The sequence below is a fragment of the Trichosurus vulpecula genome, chromosome 8 (genome assembly GCF_011100635.1).
Source record: "Trichosurus vulpecula isolate mTriVul1 chromosome 8, mTriVul1.pri, whole genome shotgun sequence".
NCBI lineage: Eukaryota > Metazoa > Chordata > Mammalia > Diprotodontia > Phalangeridae > Trichosurus > Trichosurus vulpecula.
The window spans coordinates 169,878,459-169,899,258 of NC_050580.1; the positions used below are offsets into that span (position 1 = coordinate 169,878,459).

At 39.1% G+C, this 20,800-nt stretch overlaps 1 protein-coding gene across 1 annotated transcript in view; it reads left to right on the plus strand.

Annotated features, from left to right (window-relative positions):
- The window catches only part of ATP8B4 (ATPase phospholipid transporting 8B4 (putative)), a 239,655-nt gene that overhangs the window by 149,415 nt on the left and 69,440 nt on the right, over positions 1–20,800 (plus strand). Inside the window, exons 14-15 of the mRNA XM_036736592.1 lie at positions 8,051–8,239; positions 11,588–11,703. Of these exons, the coding sequence (XP_036592487.1) occupies positions 8,051–8,239; positions 11,588–11,703 (305 nt within the window). The remainder of the gene's footprint in view (positions 1–8,050; positions 8,240–11,587; positions 11,704–20,800) is intronic.

Below are 20,800 nucleotides of genomic sequence, written 5' to 3' on the forward strand. Positions count from 1 at the left end.
CAGCAAGGGGGAAGAGACAGAGGGTGCTGTCATAGTTTTTAGAACATTAATAGACTTTAATTTGACTATTGCTTCTCTAAATGTGAGATCCTTGCCCAAGGAGTAGACATATTTTTGGAGGACTTGAATTATACCAACCTTGGTATTCTTGGCATAAACAGAGCCAGAAGAAAGAAGGAAGTTGCAGCTAAATGGAAGGATGTTCACAGGAACTCTTTGGAGAAGCAAAGAAGGGAGTTAGTGGCATGAGTTTTCTCATATATCCAAAGGCAACAAGAAAGATTATTTTATGGGGTGTTTGTCTTTGGTCATCACATATTCCAGCAAATCGTAAGTATTTGCAAAAAATACCATCATCACAGTAACTGAAGCTTGTGTGCCAACATTGGTTGCTGAGGAAAAAGTAATAGAGGGATTTTAAAAAAGAACTTCATAACACCCTCCAGATTAAGTGAGTATTCACTCTGATAATTGATGCATCCAACACAAAGGTGGAAAAAGATAAAGATGGAGAAAAAGATATAGAAAAACCTGGTTCAGGAAGAAGAAATGAGAGAAGCCAAAGAACTCTAAATTACACTGAAGTCTTACACCTCTATCCTACAAACGATTCTTCTGAGGAAATAATTTGTGAATGTTAAACATGGTTAACAACAAAATAAGACCAAATAACACCAAATAAAAGAATGAAATACATTTTTTTAACAGAAAGGAAAAGACTTGTTTTTCATATAGAAGTTATCCTTGAGTCATCTATCTGTGTATAATCAGACATCAACTCAACAGAGTTAAGATCAAAATTACTAAAAAGCAAGAAGAAAGAATATTGAGAAAAATATATGGCACATAATTGAAACAATTTGGCCCTGGAATATTTTAAAAAATTTAAAATAAAATGTAGAAAATGGATAATAGAAATGATGTCAAAATGAACTGGAATAATTTTACCCAAAATTTTAACCAATATAAATTAATTGCTTCAACAAAGAGACCAAAAGAGACCAGAAAGTGCCTTAGTCAGCCATCTTACTTATCAGGGAGAGATTTTTGCCAAAGACACTATGTTAGAATACATGAGTTTATAAAATATTATGCAGAAGGATGCTGGGCTCTTATGAACAGTATCATGTCACTATATTAGGAAGGCAGAATTTAGGATTTCAAAGAGAATCTCATATGTGCCTAAAAGGTCCGGAACCGCAGGATATAAGGAATTCTCTAGGCAGAAGGCAGGAGAACTAAAGCATGTATTTACACTCCACAATAACAAGCCCACAAACCAGCGTCCCCATTTTGATATTTTCATCAAAAGCTTCCAGGCCCAATAAGTCCGCCTTACAAGGGTAATCAGAAGGCCACAGAGAAGCGAGATGGTATAAGGCAAAATCGTATACATGCTTCCCCTCTACGGTAAGAAGATTACCCACTAGCCTCTAGTCAGCTCTGCTACCGGCAGCTCAGCTTCGGCTGTAGGTGTCTCTGGCTCCAACCGGAAAAGGAAAGGACGATCTTCAAGCTGTCCTCTCCCCTTATAGAGTTTTTGACATCATCAAGCGCCGCCTGAACGACCAGGGCCGATTGGTTCTTGACTTGGCCCCTCCCCCAGCGTAGACCACGTTAACACACCTCCCCTCAGCCAGCGCCACGACTCATCACACAGGAAGCTCTGGTCCTGTCCCGGAAGAGCAAGCCCCAGCGTCCAGGGAAGCTCAACGAGGCGAGCTGAGTCATTCAAAGAAAACAAAGTCCATTCTGGCTACAGTCACAAAGCAGAGAGAATTAGTGGAGGGTAAAACTAGATGTGTTCAGTTCAGGAAGACAGCCAACAAAGGACAGTCATTCAAAGAGCATTCAAGGTTGAAAATGAAAGGGAGAAACAAACAAAAGAAAAATGGAAAGGATTTGCAAAATTCATTATAATTATTTCCTTCACCAAAGACATCAGAACTACCACAGAGAACATAGGTGGAAAAAGTAGCCATGTTGGACCAAGTCTATAGGCAGTCGGTAAGCAGCAAGCACTTACTGTGTGAGGCACTATGTTGAGCTCTAGGGATAGAAAGGCAAAAGATAGTGATTGCCCTCAAAGAACTCACAGTCTAATAGGGGAGACAATATACAAACATACATATGCAAATATACAAATCATATGCAGAAGAAATAAGAAATAGTCAACAAAATGAAGATATTGGGAAAGGCTTCCCATAGAAGGTGGGATTATAGCAGAGACTTAAAGGAAGCCAGGGAAAGAAGCCAAGAGACAGAAATCAATAGAGAAAGAATGCCAGGCATGGGAAATAGCTCGAGAAAATGTCCAGGGCCCAGAGATGGAGTGTTTTGTTCATGGAACAGCCAGGAGATCAGTGTCACTGGATCAAAGTATATGTGTGTGCGTGGAGCGGGATGGTTGGAGGTGGTATAAGGTGTAAGAACACTGGAAAATTAGGGAGAGGCCAGGTTTTGAAAAGCTTTGAACACCAAACAGAGGGTTTTTGTATTTGATCCTTGAGATGATAGGGAACTGCTGGATTTTATTGAATAGGAATTGACATGGTTAGACCTGAACTTTAGGAAAATCACTTTGGCAACTGAAGGGAGGAAGAACTGGAATGGGAAGAGACTTGAGGCAGGCAGACCCACCAGCAGACTATTGCAGGAGTCCAGGCATGAGGTAATGAGGGTCTGCCCCAGAATGGTGGCGGTGTCAGAGGAGAGAAGGTGGCATATTTAAGAGATTGCGGTTATACTGACAGTCCTTGGCATCAGATAGGCTGGGGAGGTGGGGGCCAGGGAGGGTTGAGTGAAAAAAGTAAAGAGCTGAGAGTGATACCTAGGCTGCGACCCTGGAGAACTGGGAAAATAGATGCCCTCAACAGTAATAAGGAATTTGGAAGAGAGGAGGTTGGGGAAATAGAAGGTGTACAGAGGTAACATAATCATGAAGGCATCGAGGACTCAATATACAAAGCATTTGAAGGAGCATAAAATAATAAAAGTATGGTAAAAAACCCTTAGACCTTATTAATACTAAAAAAGGTGAATAAGACAACATCAGTAACTACGCTCACTTTTCCCTCTATACAAAATCTTTAGGAGAGTCAACTATACACATATTGAGGGCAACCTTGATGAGAGTGCTAGTAGGGAATAAGCAGGCTTTCACAAATGATATTCAACAATAGATAACATTTTTTTTTACCATTTCATAAGTAATTGAACTATCTAGAGAATATAAGATCTCACTGGGCCTATTGTTTATTGATTGCAATAAAGCACCTGATTTGGCAGACTGGAATGCTGCCTTATAGCCTTTTCTTACAAGAAGATGTCTCTGAAGCGTATATAAAAATCATTCAAGATTCCTTTGAAGATATAACAGAAATAGCATTATTCAATAATTCTCTTATCATAAACATCAGGCAAAGCATAAAACAGGGAGATGTATGCTCCCCAAAGGTATTTGCCATGCGGATGGAGGAGATAGAGCAAAGAGTCCAGATCAAAGAGGGATTCCCTGTTGATGGTGAGGTCCTCCAGATGCTTCTCTTTGAAAATAACATGATGTTGATTTCATCAAGCTCCAGGGCATTGCTGAGCCTCCTGGAGGAGATCTGTAATCACTCAAAAGATTTTGGCATGCAGAAAAGACCAAGTGGATGAAGAATGTCTTTTGCCCAGATCATGACATGCACTTGGCTGGACACTCTAGAGAACTTGTCCATCAGTATGTGTATGGGACAGGAAGTACAGATGGATAGCGATCTGGGCCTAGAGTTGAACAGTAGGAGGAGAGTAGGTCTCTTGGAAATTGCAAATTTCCTTTACTACTTACCTACCTACCTAACTAGCTAGCTAGCTAACTAACTAGCTAGCTAGCTAACTAACTAGCTAATTAGCTAGCTAGCTAACTAACTAGCCCTAAGCTTCCCATGAAAGCAAAGGCCTGATTTTTTAAGGCTCATCATTCTACTGGTGTTACTATATGACAAGAAAACAATTAAAAATGAATATTACATGGGGGAGGATGGAGAGGTATCTGGCAGGTGACAGCAGGCTGAAACATATAACCAATGAGGAACTCCAAAGAATAAGAGGAATGAAAGATATCATGAAAGATTTGTATACTAGGAAGAGAAGCAGTTTGGTAATTTGTCAGGTGTGAGGGTTGATGGGTAGATAGCCAGCCAGATTGTTCCACTGGCCTCCTTAAAATGTCGGGAGGAGAAGCAAGGAAGGCCTCTGCACATTGATTAGACCCTGTGTGATGAACTTATGAGAGCACATAAGAGTCAAATAAGATAGATGGTCATTGATGGGTTGTGAGCTGCTTGTATCATCGGAAGGAACTTCCAAATTTATGAGATCTCAACTCTATTTGAGTATTTGCCTAACCAAGGATATTATTAGGAGAGTGTCTTAAATTTAGGGTGGTGAACTCTATGCTCTATTGGTCAACTCTCAGTTCACTTGGAGGAACTCATGCCCTGGGGATGGTCTGAACCAAATTGAAGAATGAGATCTTACTCTATCTTTCCACAGACTCTACTGTCATCTTTCATACAGACCATTTTATGATCTTCCTGTCACCCACAAGTATTCCATTTCTTTGGTCATGAACTCTGCCATTTCTTTATCTGATCATAATCTTTTATCATAACATCTTTCCCTCTGTCTTATTCTTCCTAGCCCTGCTTTTCATCTTTATCGTGACCACCAATCCTTCTGCCTCTCAGTTCTTAATACTAACACTGGCTGGTTTTTGTATAGTGCTTTGAGGCTTGCAAAGAACATTACAAACATTATCTCATGTTATCCTTATGACAACCCTGTCAGGTAAGGGGTATTGTTATCCCATTTTAGAGATGAGGAAACTGAAGCAGATGGGGACTAAGCCACTTGCCCATGGTCACACAGATAGTTACTGAGTCAGGATTCAGACTTCTTGACTCCAGGTCCGGAATTCTATTCACTGAGCCAGTTAGCTTCCTTCTTTCTTAGGCTCTTAGTTACCCTTCACTGACGACACTCTCCTCTCTTCCCTTCCTCAGTCTCTTGGTGAAGTAATTCAACTATACCCTGCCCTCTCCACTTTAGTCTCTCACCCTCTCATCCTTCTGCCGAGTCTCAGCCTTGGACTGCTCCCACCATGCACTGTCTCCATTCCTATTCACATGCTGTGAACAAAGCTGACAAAACTGTGTTGATAGGGTTCACTACAAATTTATATTACATAATCTCAACTAAACCCTCTCTGAAAGAAGAAAGTCTTTTTATGCCTCCCTGGTTGAGTCACTATCCCATTCAGCACAGTAGCTATTCCAAATCTTTCCATCCCTTCTTCCAGGGCCTCATCTCAATTAAAAACCTTGCTTCATATTTCATTGAAGAAATTGAAGCTCTTCATTGAGACTATTCTATTTTCTCCTCCTTCTTATCTCACATTACTCAGTTGTCTTCCTCCATTATTTCCTTCTTCATTCCTGTCTCACAACGTTAGAGCCAGACATGTTTTCAGTCCCAGTGTATACTTCCTGCTTATCATTCCTCTGCATGTTTTCTTTCCCTACTTAACTGTAAGACTTTTGAGGGCAGGGACCTCCTTGCTTTTGTATTCATGTACATTACTATGAGCCAGACACTTAGTAGAGTGCCTCGTACATAGTAAATACTTAACAAATGATTTTTTACTCATTGATTGAATTCAACCAGAACTGATAATGTGTCTTCTCCATGCAAAGCACTATCCTATGGACTGGAGATATATAAAATTAGAACACACTAGCTTTTGCCATCTAGTATCTCATATTATACTTGTTCAGCCACATCTGGATTTCTGTGTTCAGGTGTGGGCACCATGTTTTGGAAAGTGCATTCAGAGGAAGGCATCCTGGATGGTGACTGTTTCATGGAGGACATGTCATAAAATGATCTGTTGAAGGAACTGGAGATATTTATCCTAGGAAGAGAAAGTTGGAGGAGGAGGAACATGAGAGTGGTCTTCAAGTATTTGATTGACTACCATGTGGTAAAGAGACTAGATTTGCTGTTTTGGCTCCAGAGAGGCAGTGGTATTAGCTATGGAGAAACTCACTACAAGAAAAAAAATTCTTAGCAAGTTGAATTTTCTAAGTGTAATGAGCTGTTTTGGGAGGTAGTAGATTACCTCCTCAATAAAGGTCTGCAGAGGGAGGTTGGGTGACTGTTTGCTGGCAATTTGTAGAGGGGAGGACCACTTGAGTCTTGGCAATATTAGGACCAGAGATCACTGGCTCACACATCTAGTCAGAGCAACCTCTGAGGTTATGTAGTCCAACTCCTTCATTTTATTGAGGTGGACACAGAAGCCCAGGGGGGTTGTGACTTTTCCAAGGTCACACAAGCACTAAGCATGAGAGGCAGGAGTTGAATCCAGGTCCTCTAACTCCAGAGGCCAATGCTTGCTTTCTTCTGTCCCAAATTGCTTCTGAGGTCACTTCCAACTGAATTCTGTGATTATTTAGTCAACAATTTTATGTTTTAATCCTCTTTGCTTTATGCACAGCTTATAGTACAGTGCCTTGTTGGGATTTGATAAATATATTTTTTAATAAATGCTGAATGATCATCTGAGTGAATTTCTCTAGAAGTCTTGCCCTTTCAGGAAAGGAGTAGGAACTCTATCTGTGATTCCATTTGTGAGGGAAGTTCTGTCTGTCAATGTAGGCTATCACCTTTTCTATAACTTGTAGTGTTAGAGAGTTTGCTAGAGCACTGAGAAATTAAGTGACTTGCCTCAAGTTGTCACACAGTCAGGATATGTCCAAGGTGCTGGCTTCAAGGTCAGCTCTCCATTTATTATGCCGGACTGCTTCTTTTCTTGTTCTCCAAGTGGTTGTCAGTTTTTTTTAAAGAAAAGTAAAAATGATTTTTTTCCCCTTCCTTCTTATTGGTTATTATCTTCTATCAACAGGGTAGTACTTGGGAAGTGTGCAAATCTGGGATACTGCTTGAATGTCGTAAAAGCAACTCATCTAAGAATGAAGAAGGCCATGATAATTTACTTTCTCTTTCCTTTCCTATTCTTTGGCAAAGATGGGAACCAAGAGTCATAAAATAAGGATGATTATATTCTGAATCAGCCATAGACTATTAATGAAAAATTGATGTTGAAGAACTTACCTCTCCTGCCTTTGACCTAAAATTTGTCATTGAAATTTGATATGTAGGCCAATAGGCGGCAGAGTGCATAGAATATTGATTTTGGAGTCAGGAAGGCTTGGGTGTGAGCTGTGCCTTAGAGAGATGTGCCAAAAACTTTGAGGTTTTTAATCTCATTTGATCCTCACAACAACCTGGGACATGGGTGCCATTATTATCCCCAGTTTATAGATCAGTAAATGGAGGCCCAGAGAGAACGAATGACTTGCTCAGGTTCACACATCAGGAATCATCATCACATTATGAAAAGAGACTATGAAAAGCTGATAGACTTGCAGCTGAAGGAGGTGTTATGGAGGAACGAGGAGACAAATCAGTGGCTAGAGATAAAAGTGAAAGAGCCTAGTGGGAAAACTTTCACCTACAGAACAAACTTGTTTGAGGGAAACTCTTTATTTATTTTCAAGTTTTGTTTTTGTTGTTTTCTCATTTGAGATTCAAGAAGGCAAGTGAAGCTTACATGAAGTTTTGAGGTTTTTCAAAGTGCTTCCCATAGATTATCCCGTTGGATCCTTCTAACAACCCTATAAAGTAGGTATTATTATTAGCCCAATTTTACAGATGAGGAAATTGAGATGCAAAGAAACTAAGTGAAACCCCCGTAGTCACACAGCTAGTAAGTATCTGAGGTGGGATTTGAACATGTCTTCTTGAATCCAAGTCCAGTGCTCTAGCCACTCCGCCATGTTACTTCTCTAAACACATGTACTCCTTGTACTTGTCCTTACACTTTATATCTTCCAATCTTCTAAGTTGTACGACTTTCTGGAATATTTTTTGAGTCCAGTGCAAAAATCTTAACTTCTGCTCCAGGACTATGACATTTACTGTGTGTTCTGTTGTTTTATTTTAGGAAAATTGACTTATCAAGTTCAGTCACCTGATGAAGGAGCTCTAGTAACAGCAGCAAGAAATTTTGGATTTATTTTTAAGTCTAGGACTCCAGAGACCATCACAGTAGAAGAAATGGGAAAAGTTGTTACTTACCAGCTGCTTGCCTTTTTGGATTTTAACAATATCAGAAAAAGGATGTCTGTGATAGGTACAACCAATACCTTTGCTTTTTTTTAAAAAATCTTTTGTTTGCAAGATACTGTCATATAAAGTTATGCTGAATTTATTGCGGTGAATAGAGCATGGGACTTGGAGTCAGCAAGGCCTGAATTCAAATCTAGTCTTAGAGACTTAGCAGTTGGGTCACCCTGGGCAAGTGATTTAATTCCTTAAAGCCTTAGTTTCCTCTTCTGTAAAGAGGAAATAAAAATAGCATCTACTTTACAAAGTTGTTGAGATGATGCAATGAGGTGACGTAGGTACTTTGCCGATCTTGAAATGCCACATGTTAGCAATTATTATTATTAATACTACTAATGGTGATGGTAATAAGTCAATTCATTCATTCATTCAAGAGCATTTATTAAGTACCCCCTATGTGGCAGGCATGGGTGCCTAGGTGGCACAGTGCTAGGCCTAAAATCAGAAAAACTCAACTTCCTGAATTCAAATCTGGCCTCAGACACTCATTAGCTGTATGACCCTGGCCAAATCACGTAACCCTGTTTGCCTCAGTTCCTCCATTTCTGAAATGAGCTGGAGAAGGAAATGGCAAACCACTCTAGTATCTTGTGGAGAAAACCCCAGACGGGGTCCCAATGACTTGAGTGCAATGGAAACAACTGAACAACAACACGAGACAGACACTGTGCTAAGAGCTAGAGATACAAAGATGAAATTAAAATATCTCTGTCCTCAAGGTGCTTATATTTTATTGAGAGTAAAGACTGGGGAACGGATAAGTGAATGCAAAATAAGGACACAGTCATTTATGGGTGGGAAGAAGAGGCATTAGAGTTGGAGGACCTGCAGTTTTGGTATTTGCAAGTGGCCTATATAAAATAATAAATAAATGAATGAAAATAATAATAAAAAATAAAGTCCAATAAAATCCATTTCTATGAATGGCATATGGAATGTACATGTAGGTACATCATAGAATGGTGACTTTGATTAGCAAGTACTGGGACCTGGCTCTTCGAGATTGTTTTCCGCAGGTACAAGTAGATAAAAAGAGAAGTCTAAAAATATTCATATTTTGTGGACGACATATTGCAGGCTTGTTTTTCCTTTGCCGCAATTGCATGTCATCGTCATATGTCTTTTTAGCAATTGTGTTCATGGTGCCTGCTTACTTTTTTTTATAATCAATGTGAGCTGTCTTCTCTTTATAGTATCCCAGGGAAGTGTGATTGATGCTGCCTTGGCTTAGTACTGGCTTCTCATCGGTTTGGGGGGCGTTGAAAACACCTTGGCTATGCAGGGAGTACTTTTGGCCCTTGCCTAAGACAGGGACCTTATGTCATTTGACATATTGCTGTCTATGGAGAAATTGCAGTCCAGCCACAAAAATCTGATGTTTGTCTTAATACATCCCATATGAGGAAAGGTAATGTTCTCCCATACACTAAATGAACAACTTCTTGAGTATTGTTTTGTGTCAGGAGGAATTTTAAGCAGGATCCCTGCCAGGGCAAAATGACATCTGTTTGACAACACAGGGGCAGACTAGGAAGAAGGGAGACAATTCTAGAATTCTAGCTCCCCCTTGGTCCTTCCAAATAATATCTTGATATGAAATGAAAATTCAGTTCCCTTGAAAGCTGCAATAAGAATTTAGGTCAACTAATTCTTTAAGTTAATGTGTAATTTTTGGCAGTTAGGTGGCACAAGGGACAGAGTGCTGGGCCTGGAGTCAGGAAGACTCATCTTTGTGAATTCAAATCTGGCCTCAGACACTTATTAGCTGTGTTACCCTGGCCAAGTCACTTAACCCTGTTGGCTTCAGTTTCCTCATCTGTAAACTGAGCTGGAGGAGGAAATGGTAAACCAGTCCCATATCTTTGCCAAGAAAACCCCAAATAATGTCACAAAGAGTTGAACATGACTGAAAAAAAAGGCTGCATACTTTCATTGCCAACAGGCTAGGATATTCTGTTCTGGGATAAGACTTCCCACCTCCCAACCCACCTCTATTCTTCACCAGTTGTTGGTATGGAGCATTAACAATCTATATTTTCACCTATTTTGGGCTATAGTTATACCTAACAGTTTTCTCTTTCTTTTGTGATATCGATGTGTATTTAAATCAACATGTATTTGTTGACCGCCAGGCCACCTGGATCAGCACTAGGCTAGGTGGTCTAGGAATAGGTGTCTTGTGTCTTTTGACTAGTAAGGATAGCAGCTTTGTCATAGTCTATATATATGGTGTTACATATACAAGGGAGTCAGGCACATGTTACTGAGCTCAAACCAAGACTAAAGATTTTATACACACAAGCATGTGACTTACTTCGGAATGCTAGGTAGGGAAAAGTCTTGTCTGTTCTCAGTAGACACTTGTTCTCAGGTTTAGAAAAAAGGGGTTGCTACCAGGCAAAAAAATAATCTAGGCTAAATTTGCATGATAGATTTATGATTTAGGACTAAAGGGTCCTTAGACATTATTTAGTATATCCCTTTCATTTTATATATAGGAAACTTAAGTTGTAGAAAAGTGACTTACCTAAGGTCACAAAACTGGTAAATAAGTAAAACTGGAGTTCAAACTCAGGTTTCCTGACTTTACACCCAATGCTTGAGGTGGTGGTGGTAGGGAGAAGTGGGGAGAGGACATGGTTCTTGACCAGTCAATTCAATAAATATTAATTCAATAAATATTAATCCTAGGGGGATTAAAAAATCAAACAATTCCTCTCCTCAAACACCTTAAAGTCTGGTAGGGAGGTCAGATGTGCACACACATATGCATACACACTGTAATAGCTGTAATGACATCTGTTTGATAATACAGGGCAGGGCGTGGGCAACAGTAATAGCTAAAATATGAAGTTAAACATTGGTATGTGATACCCTAGTTCAGATCAGAAGGATAATTTCTGGCTGAAGGGATCAGTACCAAAAAACTTCAGGTCTCAATGCTAAATGGTTTCTTTTAACCATGTTTGTGGTTTCACCTATATAGGAAACTCCCTGTGAAGAAACTCCTTTCACCAATACAAATAAATACCTGCTCTGCAACTTACCGTCTTACAGTGTTTGGGGTGGTAAGGTTAAATGACTTTTCCAGAGGTTACACAATAGTGCATATCAGAGGCAAGACTTGAACCTAGTCTTTCTGATTCCAAGGCCGATTCTCTGTTCAATAAATTAAAGTCATCTCTCAGCCCTGCTCATTGGTTGCGCATCTTGGAACACCAAGTCAGGGAAATGGTTCATTACTAGTATCAGATACAATGCCTTTTTATCAAGGGCCTACAGTCAGCCTTGGTAAGATCTGATTGAGTTAACATTACTCTACGATTATAGCATGTTTCAAACTTTTTCTTTTTAGTTCAAAACCCAGAAGGACAGATAAAGCTATATTGTAAAGGAGCAGATACTATTCTCTTTGAAAAACTTCATCCTTCCAATGAAGAACTTATGACGCTGACATCAGATCATCTCAGTGTAAGTGCCTTATGTCTTTGATCCAGTAAGAATGGTAATTTTCCCATACTTTATAGATGTGGATCACTTTCATCTATGACTTAGAAGATCTGTCTTGGGGAGCTGGCTGAGGCACATAGGGGTTAAGTTACTGGACCAGCGATAAATGTCTGAGGCAGGTTTGAACCAAATATTACTAGTCCTAAGCCCAGCACTCTATTGTGCTGTGTTATCTATTATCTATCAATCTATCAGTCTATCTATCTATCTATCTATCTATCATCTCTATATCTATCTGTCATCCATTGCCAGGACCCAAAGTTTCAATATTTTCCAACCTTATCCACCTACACGTATATGCAATGCATAAAATACACTATATGGCATATACATGTATAGAGACATACATGGTTATATCTATATGTATATGTGTCTATATGTGTGTATGTCTATATATGTCTATACATACAGTATTGCTGTGTTTGGATCTAGAAAGACAGTTGGTTCTTTGGTCTTAAAGAGGACCAAAATGATATCACCATGTTGGAGTCAAGGTACAATGTGTCCAACTGTGGCTGATCAGACCAATACAAGATTAGAAGGCTCTACCACAGGTTGGGCCCAGTAAGATAGTCAGACCTGGCTCAAATCCCATCTCTGACATTTGCTAGATCTCTATCATAGTTAGGTTGTGACCTGCATTGGTAGAGAGAATTCTTATAATGGGAATTTTCTATACCAACTATATATCAGGTCCTTTTATAATCACATAGAAACACATGTAAATTACGTGATGAAATACACACACATGTGAGGTCATCTGTGCGCCAGATTGTTGCCTGGAAAATACCTTACAGAGCTCATCACTTTGCTGTGAGCCTCAAGGTGGCTTGCCCTCAATGGATTAACCAATTTATACTTCATCACTTCCATACATCCATGATCTCTTTGCTGTGTATATTCTCTCCTTGGATGCGAATCATATAACCTAACTAACCCTACTCATTTAGGAATGTGATTCTGGGCCATGCTCTTCCAGAGATCTTCTACAAAGAATCCACCTAGTGTATTGGGAGCATACTGGTTTTCATTTTGTGTTTCTTCTCATTGCCTTATATAGCACTCTGCACACTACAGGGCTTAATAAATGCTTGTTGGATTGGTTTGGTTTGGATTAGATTGGATTGGAACTTCCCTTTAGGTTTTTATAAACTTCAGGTATACCAGTGGAACACTCAAGTTGTCCATCTTGTTATCCATTACATGGCCTACTTTCTTTTCTGATCACACATTTCCTTAATCATATCTCATATGACAACTTTTGAGCATAACTCATAGTTTGAAATATTGTACTACTTATTTGTGCCTACCATGCATTGCTCCATTGCCTTCCGGGTCACTTGCAACTATAATTCCTAAAATATTGTGGTATTCCAAGGCTTACAGCCTTAGAGAATTCCTGGGAGAACATTTGAATTGAAATATGTCTTTGCATGGAGAGCAGCTTAGGATCATTAAAAACACAACATCATTTTCCAAATGCAATCCAGTCCATCTTTCTTCACTTTCAATTCTGTACCTACCCCATTATCTGTATGCAATATCTATTCTAGTTGGTGTTCTCATTCAGCAATGGGCCATCCCATTACATTTTATGATATGGACAATAAGAATTTTTATCTATTTTATTTTTCCTGTATAGATTGTTAGGCATAGCTCTTGTGCATAATCATGGAACTTATTGAAGACATCCACTACTTGATTCTATCACAATAATATCACCTACCAATAGGCACACCTGGAAGACATCACCAATCTATAGGGAACCTTTCTTTCCTAATATTATGTAATACATTTTCTGTGACAAAGATGAGCTCTTTAGAGAATGTATGTCTCTTTGTTTTATGATTCATTTGATGCTAACAGAGAGTCAAAGAAGAAAGTTATCTCTATGTTTGCATTTGTTAAGGATTCTTGAATGATCTTGGTATTTGTGTGAGAAAGAACTGTTTAGGCTATGTTTTTCCCTACCAATTCAAATGCTTTTCCCTTCCTTCTTTCCTTCCTTCCTCCCTCCCTCCCTCCCTCCCTTCCTTCCTTCCTTCCATCCTTCCCTTTCTTTCTCTTTCCTCCTTTCTTTCTTTTTCTTTGTTTGTTTGTTTCTTTCTTTCCTCCTTTCTTCTTTCTTTCTTTCCTTCTTTCTTTCTTTCTTTCTTTCTTTCTTTCTTTCTTTCTTTCTTTCTTTCTTTCCTTCCTTCCTTCCTTCCTTCCTTCCTTCCTTCCTTCTCTTCTCTCCCTTCCCTCCCTCCCTTCCCTCCCTCCCTTCCCTTCTTCCTTCCTTCCTTCCTTCCTTCCTTCCTTCCTTCCTCCCTCCCTTCCTTCCTTCCTTCCCTTCCTTCCTTCCTTCCTTCCTTCCTTCCTTCCTTCCTTCCTTCCTTCCTTCCTTCCTTCCCTCCCTTCTTCCTTCCTTCCTTCTTCCTTGCTTCCTTCCTTCCCTTTCTTCCTTTCTTCCTTCCTTCCTTCCTTCTTCCTTGCTTCCTTCCTTCCTTCCTTACCTTCCTTCCCTTCCTTCCTTCCCTTCCTTCTCTCCCTCCCTCTCTCCCTCCTTCCTTCCTTCCATTTCTTCCTTCCTTCCATCCTTCCTTCCTTCCCTTTCTTCCTTCCTTCCTTCCCTTTCTTCCTTCCTTCCTTCCTTCCTACCTTCCCTTCCTTCTCTCCCTCCCTCTCTCCTTCCTTCCTTCCTTTTTTCCTTCCTTCCTTCCCTCCCTCCTTCCCTTCTTCCTTCCTTCCTTCCTTCCCTTCCCCCCTCCTTCCTTCCTTCTTTCCTTCCTTCCCTTTCTTTCTGTCTTCCTTCCTTCCTTCTTTCTTTCTTTCTTTCTTTCTTTCTTTCTTTCTTTCTTTCTTTCCTTCCTTCCTTCTTTCCTTCCTTCCTTCCTTTCTTCCTTCCTTCCTTCCTTCCCTTTCTTTCTTCTTCCTTCCTTCCCTTTCTTCCTTCCCTTTCTTCCTTTCCTTCCTTCCTTCCTTTCTTTTTCTTCCTTTCCTTCCTTCCTTCCTTTCTTTCCTTTCTTCCTTCCCTTTCTTTCTTTCCTTCCTTCCTTTCTTTCTTTCTTTCCTTCCTTCCTTTCCTCCTTCCTTCCTTCCCTTTCTTCCTTCCTTCCCTTTCTTCCTTCCCTTCCTTCCCTTTCTTTCTTTCTTCCTTTCTTCTTCCTTCCTTCCTTCCTTCCTTCCTTCCTTCCTTTCTTTCTTTCTTTCTTTCTTTCTTTCTTTCTTTCTTTCTTTCTTTCTTTCTTTCTTTCTTTCTTTCTTTCTTCCTTCCTTCCTTCCTTCCTTCCTTCCTTCCCTCCTTCCTTCCTTCCTTCCTTCCTTCCTTCCTTCCTTCCTTCCTTCCTTCCTTCCTTCCTTCCCTTTCTTCCTTCCCCTTCCTTCCTTCCTTCCTTCCTTCCTTCCTTCCTTCCTTCCTTCCTTCCTTCCTTCCTTTCTTTCTTTCTTTCTTTCTTTCTTTCTTTCTTTCTTTCTTTCTTTCTTTCTTTCTTTCTTTCTTTCTTTCTTTCTTTCTTTCTTCAACAAACCCAGTAAAGTATTGTATTTTCAGCATTTTTCAGGCACATATGCAATTGTAAAGAAGTGACCTGCTCTAGAAAATTGTTTGAGAAAGCCTGACTATTCCTTTCCCACATTTTCATGGATATGCATGTAGATCTTTCTCATAAAGATTTTATAAAAGTTAAAAAGTAGGCATGTTAGCAGTTATTGTTGTTCTTTTGATCATCTTTATTGGGCAATAATATTGTTCATGATTTTTCCATTCCTTCTCTAAATTATCTTGTAATATGATTCCTCAGTGCTTTCCAGATTAGGTTACCTCTAACACAGTTTGCCTTTGTGTGTAACTGGCCCAGTCCAACTGATTTTCTTGATTTCATTTTAAGTGCCATTTTTATTTGTTTCATGGTTGGATGAAGAATCTGTAGAACTCTTCCATCAGTATGTATCCGGGACACATATTACAGATAGTAATGAGCTGGGCCCAGAATTGAACAGGTGGCAGAAAATTGACCAGGTTGCCTTTGGGATATTATCAGGTACTCTTATTGACCACAGTTTTCTCTCTGAATCAAAAGACTATATAATTCTTCAGGTAAGGTTGGGTAGCCCTATTAATCATTTCCTGTTTATTCTGTATGTAGCTTGTTTTATAAATACTTGTTTGCATGCTGTCTCCCCCATTAGATTATAAGTTGCTTGAGGGTAGGAACTGTCTTTTACCTCTTTTTGTATCCCTAGCACTTAGCACAGTGCCTGCCACATAGTAGGTACTTAATAAATGTTTTTTGATTGATTAATAGGTGCCAGGCACATAGTACTGTAACCTCAGAAAGGCTGAAGTTGAATATCACCCACATGGCATTGGAGAGGCACATGGAATTTGTAGGAAAGCTTTAGCTCATTAAAAAGTGAATAGTTGCACAGAAGTTATATAGGGTGTCATCAGGGAAATGTATAACTGAAAAAAAAGATCCATGGGCTATCCTTGGAACTGCTGATGGATAGCCCTAATATCCAGACAATGTATAGAGATTGTGATGAAGGCCCATAGCATGTTAGCTATATGCGCTGTGGTAAATTTATGGGAGAAAATGGCACAGTCTGGTAGGCATAGATAGGTTTCAATATGCCTTGTTGAAAGGAATACTAAAATTTCTAAGGTCATAGGTTCACTGAAATATTGGAATATAAGTGATATTTTAAATTTCTTTGAATAGAACTCAATGGAATGAGCTATCCAAATGGAGGGATTTTTTTCGTCTGTGATGATTATTATGATCATTGTAGAAATGTTGACAAGTTTGTTCCATTTTATGTCTTTTTGTGAGTTCCAGAAGGCTCCGTTTCTCCCTCTTCCCACTGGCAGGCTGCCTTAGACCACATCTGGTACCACCCATAGGGTCCAAGCCAGACATGGCATTCAGCCAGGGGATATCGCTACCCCCTCTACTGCCAGAGTCCAACCCCAACCATTCTGCCACTCATTCCTTCTCATTTTCCCCCTCCTGGATTGACATTGAACCCTTATACCCACCCTGTTTCTTAGAGAACCCTGAATCCTTTCTCCTCTCTGTCTTAAAGACCCACTATTCCATTGCTAATAGTGGTAGGCAGCTTTGGTGGGGCAGATACCCTCACGTAGCCCAGGGACTCCTGGGTTTTGCCATAAGCCTTGCTTCCAGAACTTTCCATTTGCCTTGCAGCTTAACTCTCCTATATATATTGTCTTCTTCAATTATACTGTGAGCTCCTTGAGAAATGGAATTATCTCTTTTCCTAAATTTGTATCACCAGTATGTAATATAGTATTTGGCACAAATTACCTAATAAATGCTGTACAATGCACTGGACTTGGAGTCAGGAAGACTTGAGTTCAGATTCTGCCTCAAACACTAACTTTGTGACACTGAGTATGTCATTTACCTCTGTCTGCCTCAATTTCTCCAACTGTAAAATGGAATAATAAGAATACCAACATCCCAAATTTGTTGTGAGGATAAAATGAGATAGTATTTATAAAGCACTTTGTAAACCTTATAACACTGTATGAATGTTAGCTATTATTCATTAGTTTCTTCATTCATCTATGAATGTTCTTAATGGGTTGTGACTCGTTTGGTTATTATGACTAACCTTTCTTTAGACTTTGTAATTCTGCTATTTAATTAGATGATAATATCTATAATATTGAGCCATCCTTTTCAGTATTGCTTTACAAATGAGTTCCTATTGTAAACTCATGTACTCTTGGTTGCTATGTGTTTTTTTATAAAGGAAATACATTAGGTGCTGGCTTAGGCAATTGGGCCATGTTGACCCTTATTGTGAAGACTTTTATATTGATTAAACTTTTGTAGGAAGAGGTAACACGGTAAATTTAATCTTCATCTTTTTCCATTCCTACTTTTTGGTGTCAAAGGTTTATTTGACTAGGGCTGATGGAAATTTTGGCAATTGTTCTTGTCTTCTCATCTTTAGACTTTATTCTAATTTCATATAGACTTTGACCTTTATACTAACTAGCCAAATGTTTGACTATACAGACATGTATGACTATACAGACCGATATGATTCCTACATCAGTAACCAACTGTTTCCTGCCTCATATAGGCCATTTTATTTGCCATAATGTTGCAGTGCTCACCATCTCTAGCATATTCCTCCTCTTTCCTGAAAATGTTCATGATACATAGATTTCTGAGTAGTCTTTAAGTCTTTGGACCATTTATGGCTCAAGCTGGAGCCATGTTTTCCAGCATATTTTTCATCAACCTCCTCTCTGCACCAATTATTAATATATGTATTGACTTGATTTGTCAAGGTATTTGTACAATTTCCATAGTCTTCACCGTTGGAAATGTCATCCTGGTAGTCTTTTTGCTTATACTTATTGTGAGCAGTATAAGACAAGATAACGAATTGTTTCATGGAATGGTATTTTTGTTGTCTTTGGACACAGGGTGAAACTGACTCTGTCAAACTCCTTTGTTTGTTTCTCTAAGGACAAGCTGTAAGACATCTTTCCCTTTGGTGTCCCTTTGCCTTCAAGTTTCACTTATCACAAGAATTTCAGTATTAAACTTTTGTAGGAAGTGATAACAAGGGAAATTTTATCTTCACCTTTTTCCATTCCCACTTTTTGGTGTCAAAAGTTTATGTGAGTAGGGCTGATGGAAATTTTGGCAGTTGTTCACGTCTTCTCATCTTTAGACTTTATTCTAATTTCATATAGACTTACTGGTTGTGTGATGCCAGGAATGTCACTTCATCTCTCAATGATCCAGGCAACTCTCTGAAATTATAAACTGTAGTAGTTGACCATATGGGTTGGTAATGAATTCCTTACTTGGTAGATCCCTAGTCTGGGCTAAAGAAAAAAAGTTTCCATTTTAAAGTAACTTAAGGTTTATGAAACATCATTTCATTTGATCCTTACAACAATCCTGTGAAGCAGATGACATAATATAATAGAGAGAGAATTGGCTCTATAATCAGAATATCTGGATTCAAATCCTTCTCCGATGCCTGGTCAAGTGACCTTGGTCAAATCACCTAACTTCCTTGGGCTTTAGTTTCCTCACGCATAAAATGAGAGCATTTCACTAGATGGCCTCTAAGGAGGCGCCATTATTATTTTCATTTTAAGGGTGATGGTACTAGTTCAGAAAGGTTATATGTCTTGCCCAGGGTTATGCAGTTAATATGTGAAGTGAGATATGAGCCCAGGTTTTCCTAATTCCAGTTTCAGCATGCCATCCACTATTGTCAAGCTAGGTTACTTGTGTGAGAAGTCAGAGTTGGACTTTGGTGGAGATTAACCTTCAACAACTGAAAGATAGTCACTACATATCCTTTCTCTGCTCCAGATTCTGGTACTCTTCTAGAGTCATCTAGAATTATCTTGGGAGATAAGTTCTTTCTTATCATCTGCTCTTGTGTGTTTGACCAAAGGATCATCCAAAGAGGAACAAGCCCAATAGAAATTGGTTTCCTCCCAGGCCTCCCAACGCTCAGCAATTGAGCTTTTATAAGAGAATCCTAACAAGTCTGATATGAACTGACAACTCTTACGACGTCCTCCCACCTCACAAAAATAACTGCAATGTTGTTGGGAAATTTCTGGAAGTAGTTTCTAGAATCACGTTCCTCCAGGGTTCTATTAAGGAGTGAATAACAACTATCTGTTCAGTCTCAACCATGGCTGTAGTAATCTACTAAGTACTAATGTATTGCATACAGTATTCAGCAGGAGATTGAGTTAGTTCACCATCTGAGTAGATGTTAGAGAGTTTTAAAAAAAATTCCTACGTGAAAGAGAAAGAGACTATAAATGGAATTGAAAAGTATTCACTTTAAAAACTTGGAATTGAAGTGTATTTACCCTACTTGTTTTGAGTTCTGTTTTTAACCCAATATGAACTTTAAAGGAAAATGGATAAAGCTCTTATTTCCTTAGTGATTTTTTTGGGGGGAGGGTGGTCAGGAGCAGGGAGGTTGATATTCTGTGTGTGTGTGTGTGTGTGTGTGTGTTTGAGGATTCATGTTTTTTGTCAGGCCCTATATTTAATACAAAACATTCTCTGAATCTTTCAAAAACAAACAAATAAAAAACTGCCCGACTTTGAGTATAAAGAATGATGGCTTAGTAATATTGGTTACAAACATAGCTATTGTTTTTGTCTTTGCAATGGAGCTTTCTTGATTTTCTTTTAATCTTTTCCAGAAGGCCTACATTTTTTTATTAAAGAAAGTAGCATTGGAATCACAAGCATCAGATCTTTGCAATAGCTAAAATGTTGGTATCCTAAGCTTTCACATATTTATACATTAAAATAAAAAAAACCCAACTTATCTTCATTCTCCCCACATCTTAAAATTGAAAATGACTTATTTTCCAAGGAGGGACATTAATTTATTCATTGCCCATTTGCCGTAACTCACTCTTGATCAGTTTTTGTGGTTTTTCATGGGTACTATATGTATTGTTTTTAATTAATTTATGCAACAGACCTTGTTAAAATATTCATTTAAATTAAACATTTGTACTTAATGAAATAATGACATAACTTAATTAGTCTCTTTGTAATGCCCTCACAGTTTGCTCAATGCTTTTGAGGACACAAGAAATGCTGTTATTACCCAGTGGGATTGTAAGTCACAGGCAAAGATGTGTTTTTGCCAGTTAACTGGGCAAAGGTTCTAGTTTCTGGGCAGGAACTAACTAGGTTTCTAGCCCACTAGGCATTCCAGTCTGTGAACAACTTGGGAGGAGGGATTGGGTTTTTTATTTGTTTGCTTTGTTGCCCTTTCTTTGTATCTCTAGTGCTTAGTCCAGTGCCTGGTACATTGTAGGCACTGCATAGATGCTTATTCGTTTGACGTTCCTTTTCTTGGTGGTCTTGCTGTTGGGCTTGTTAAATGTGACTATCATAACTAGAATACTACCTAAAGTCTAAACTTACTTGGTTGAATTCTTTCTGGTAGTCATCAGAGCATGCCCCCCCCCCCAACGTACACACACATGCACACGCACACACACATAGTGTGTACAGTGGCATGGCAAGTCTACAAT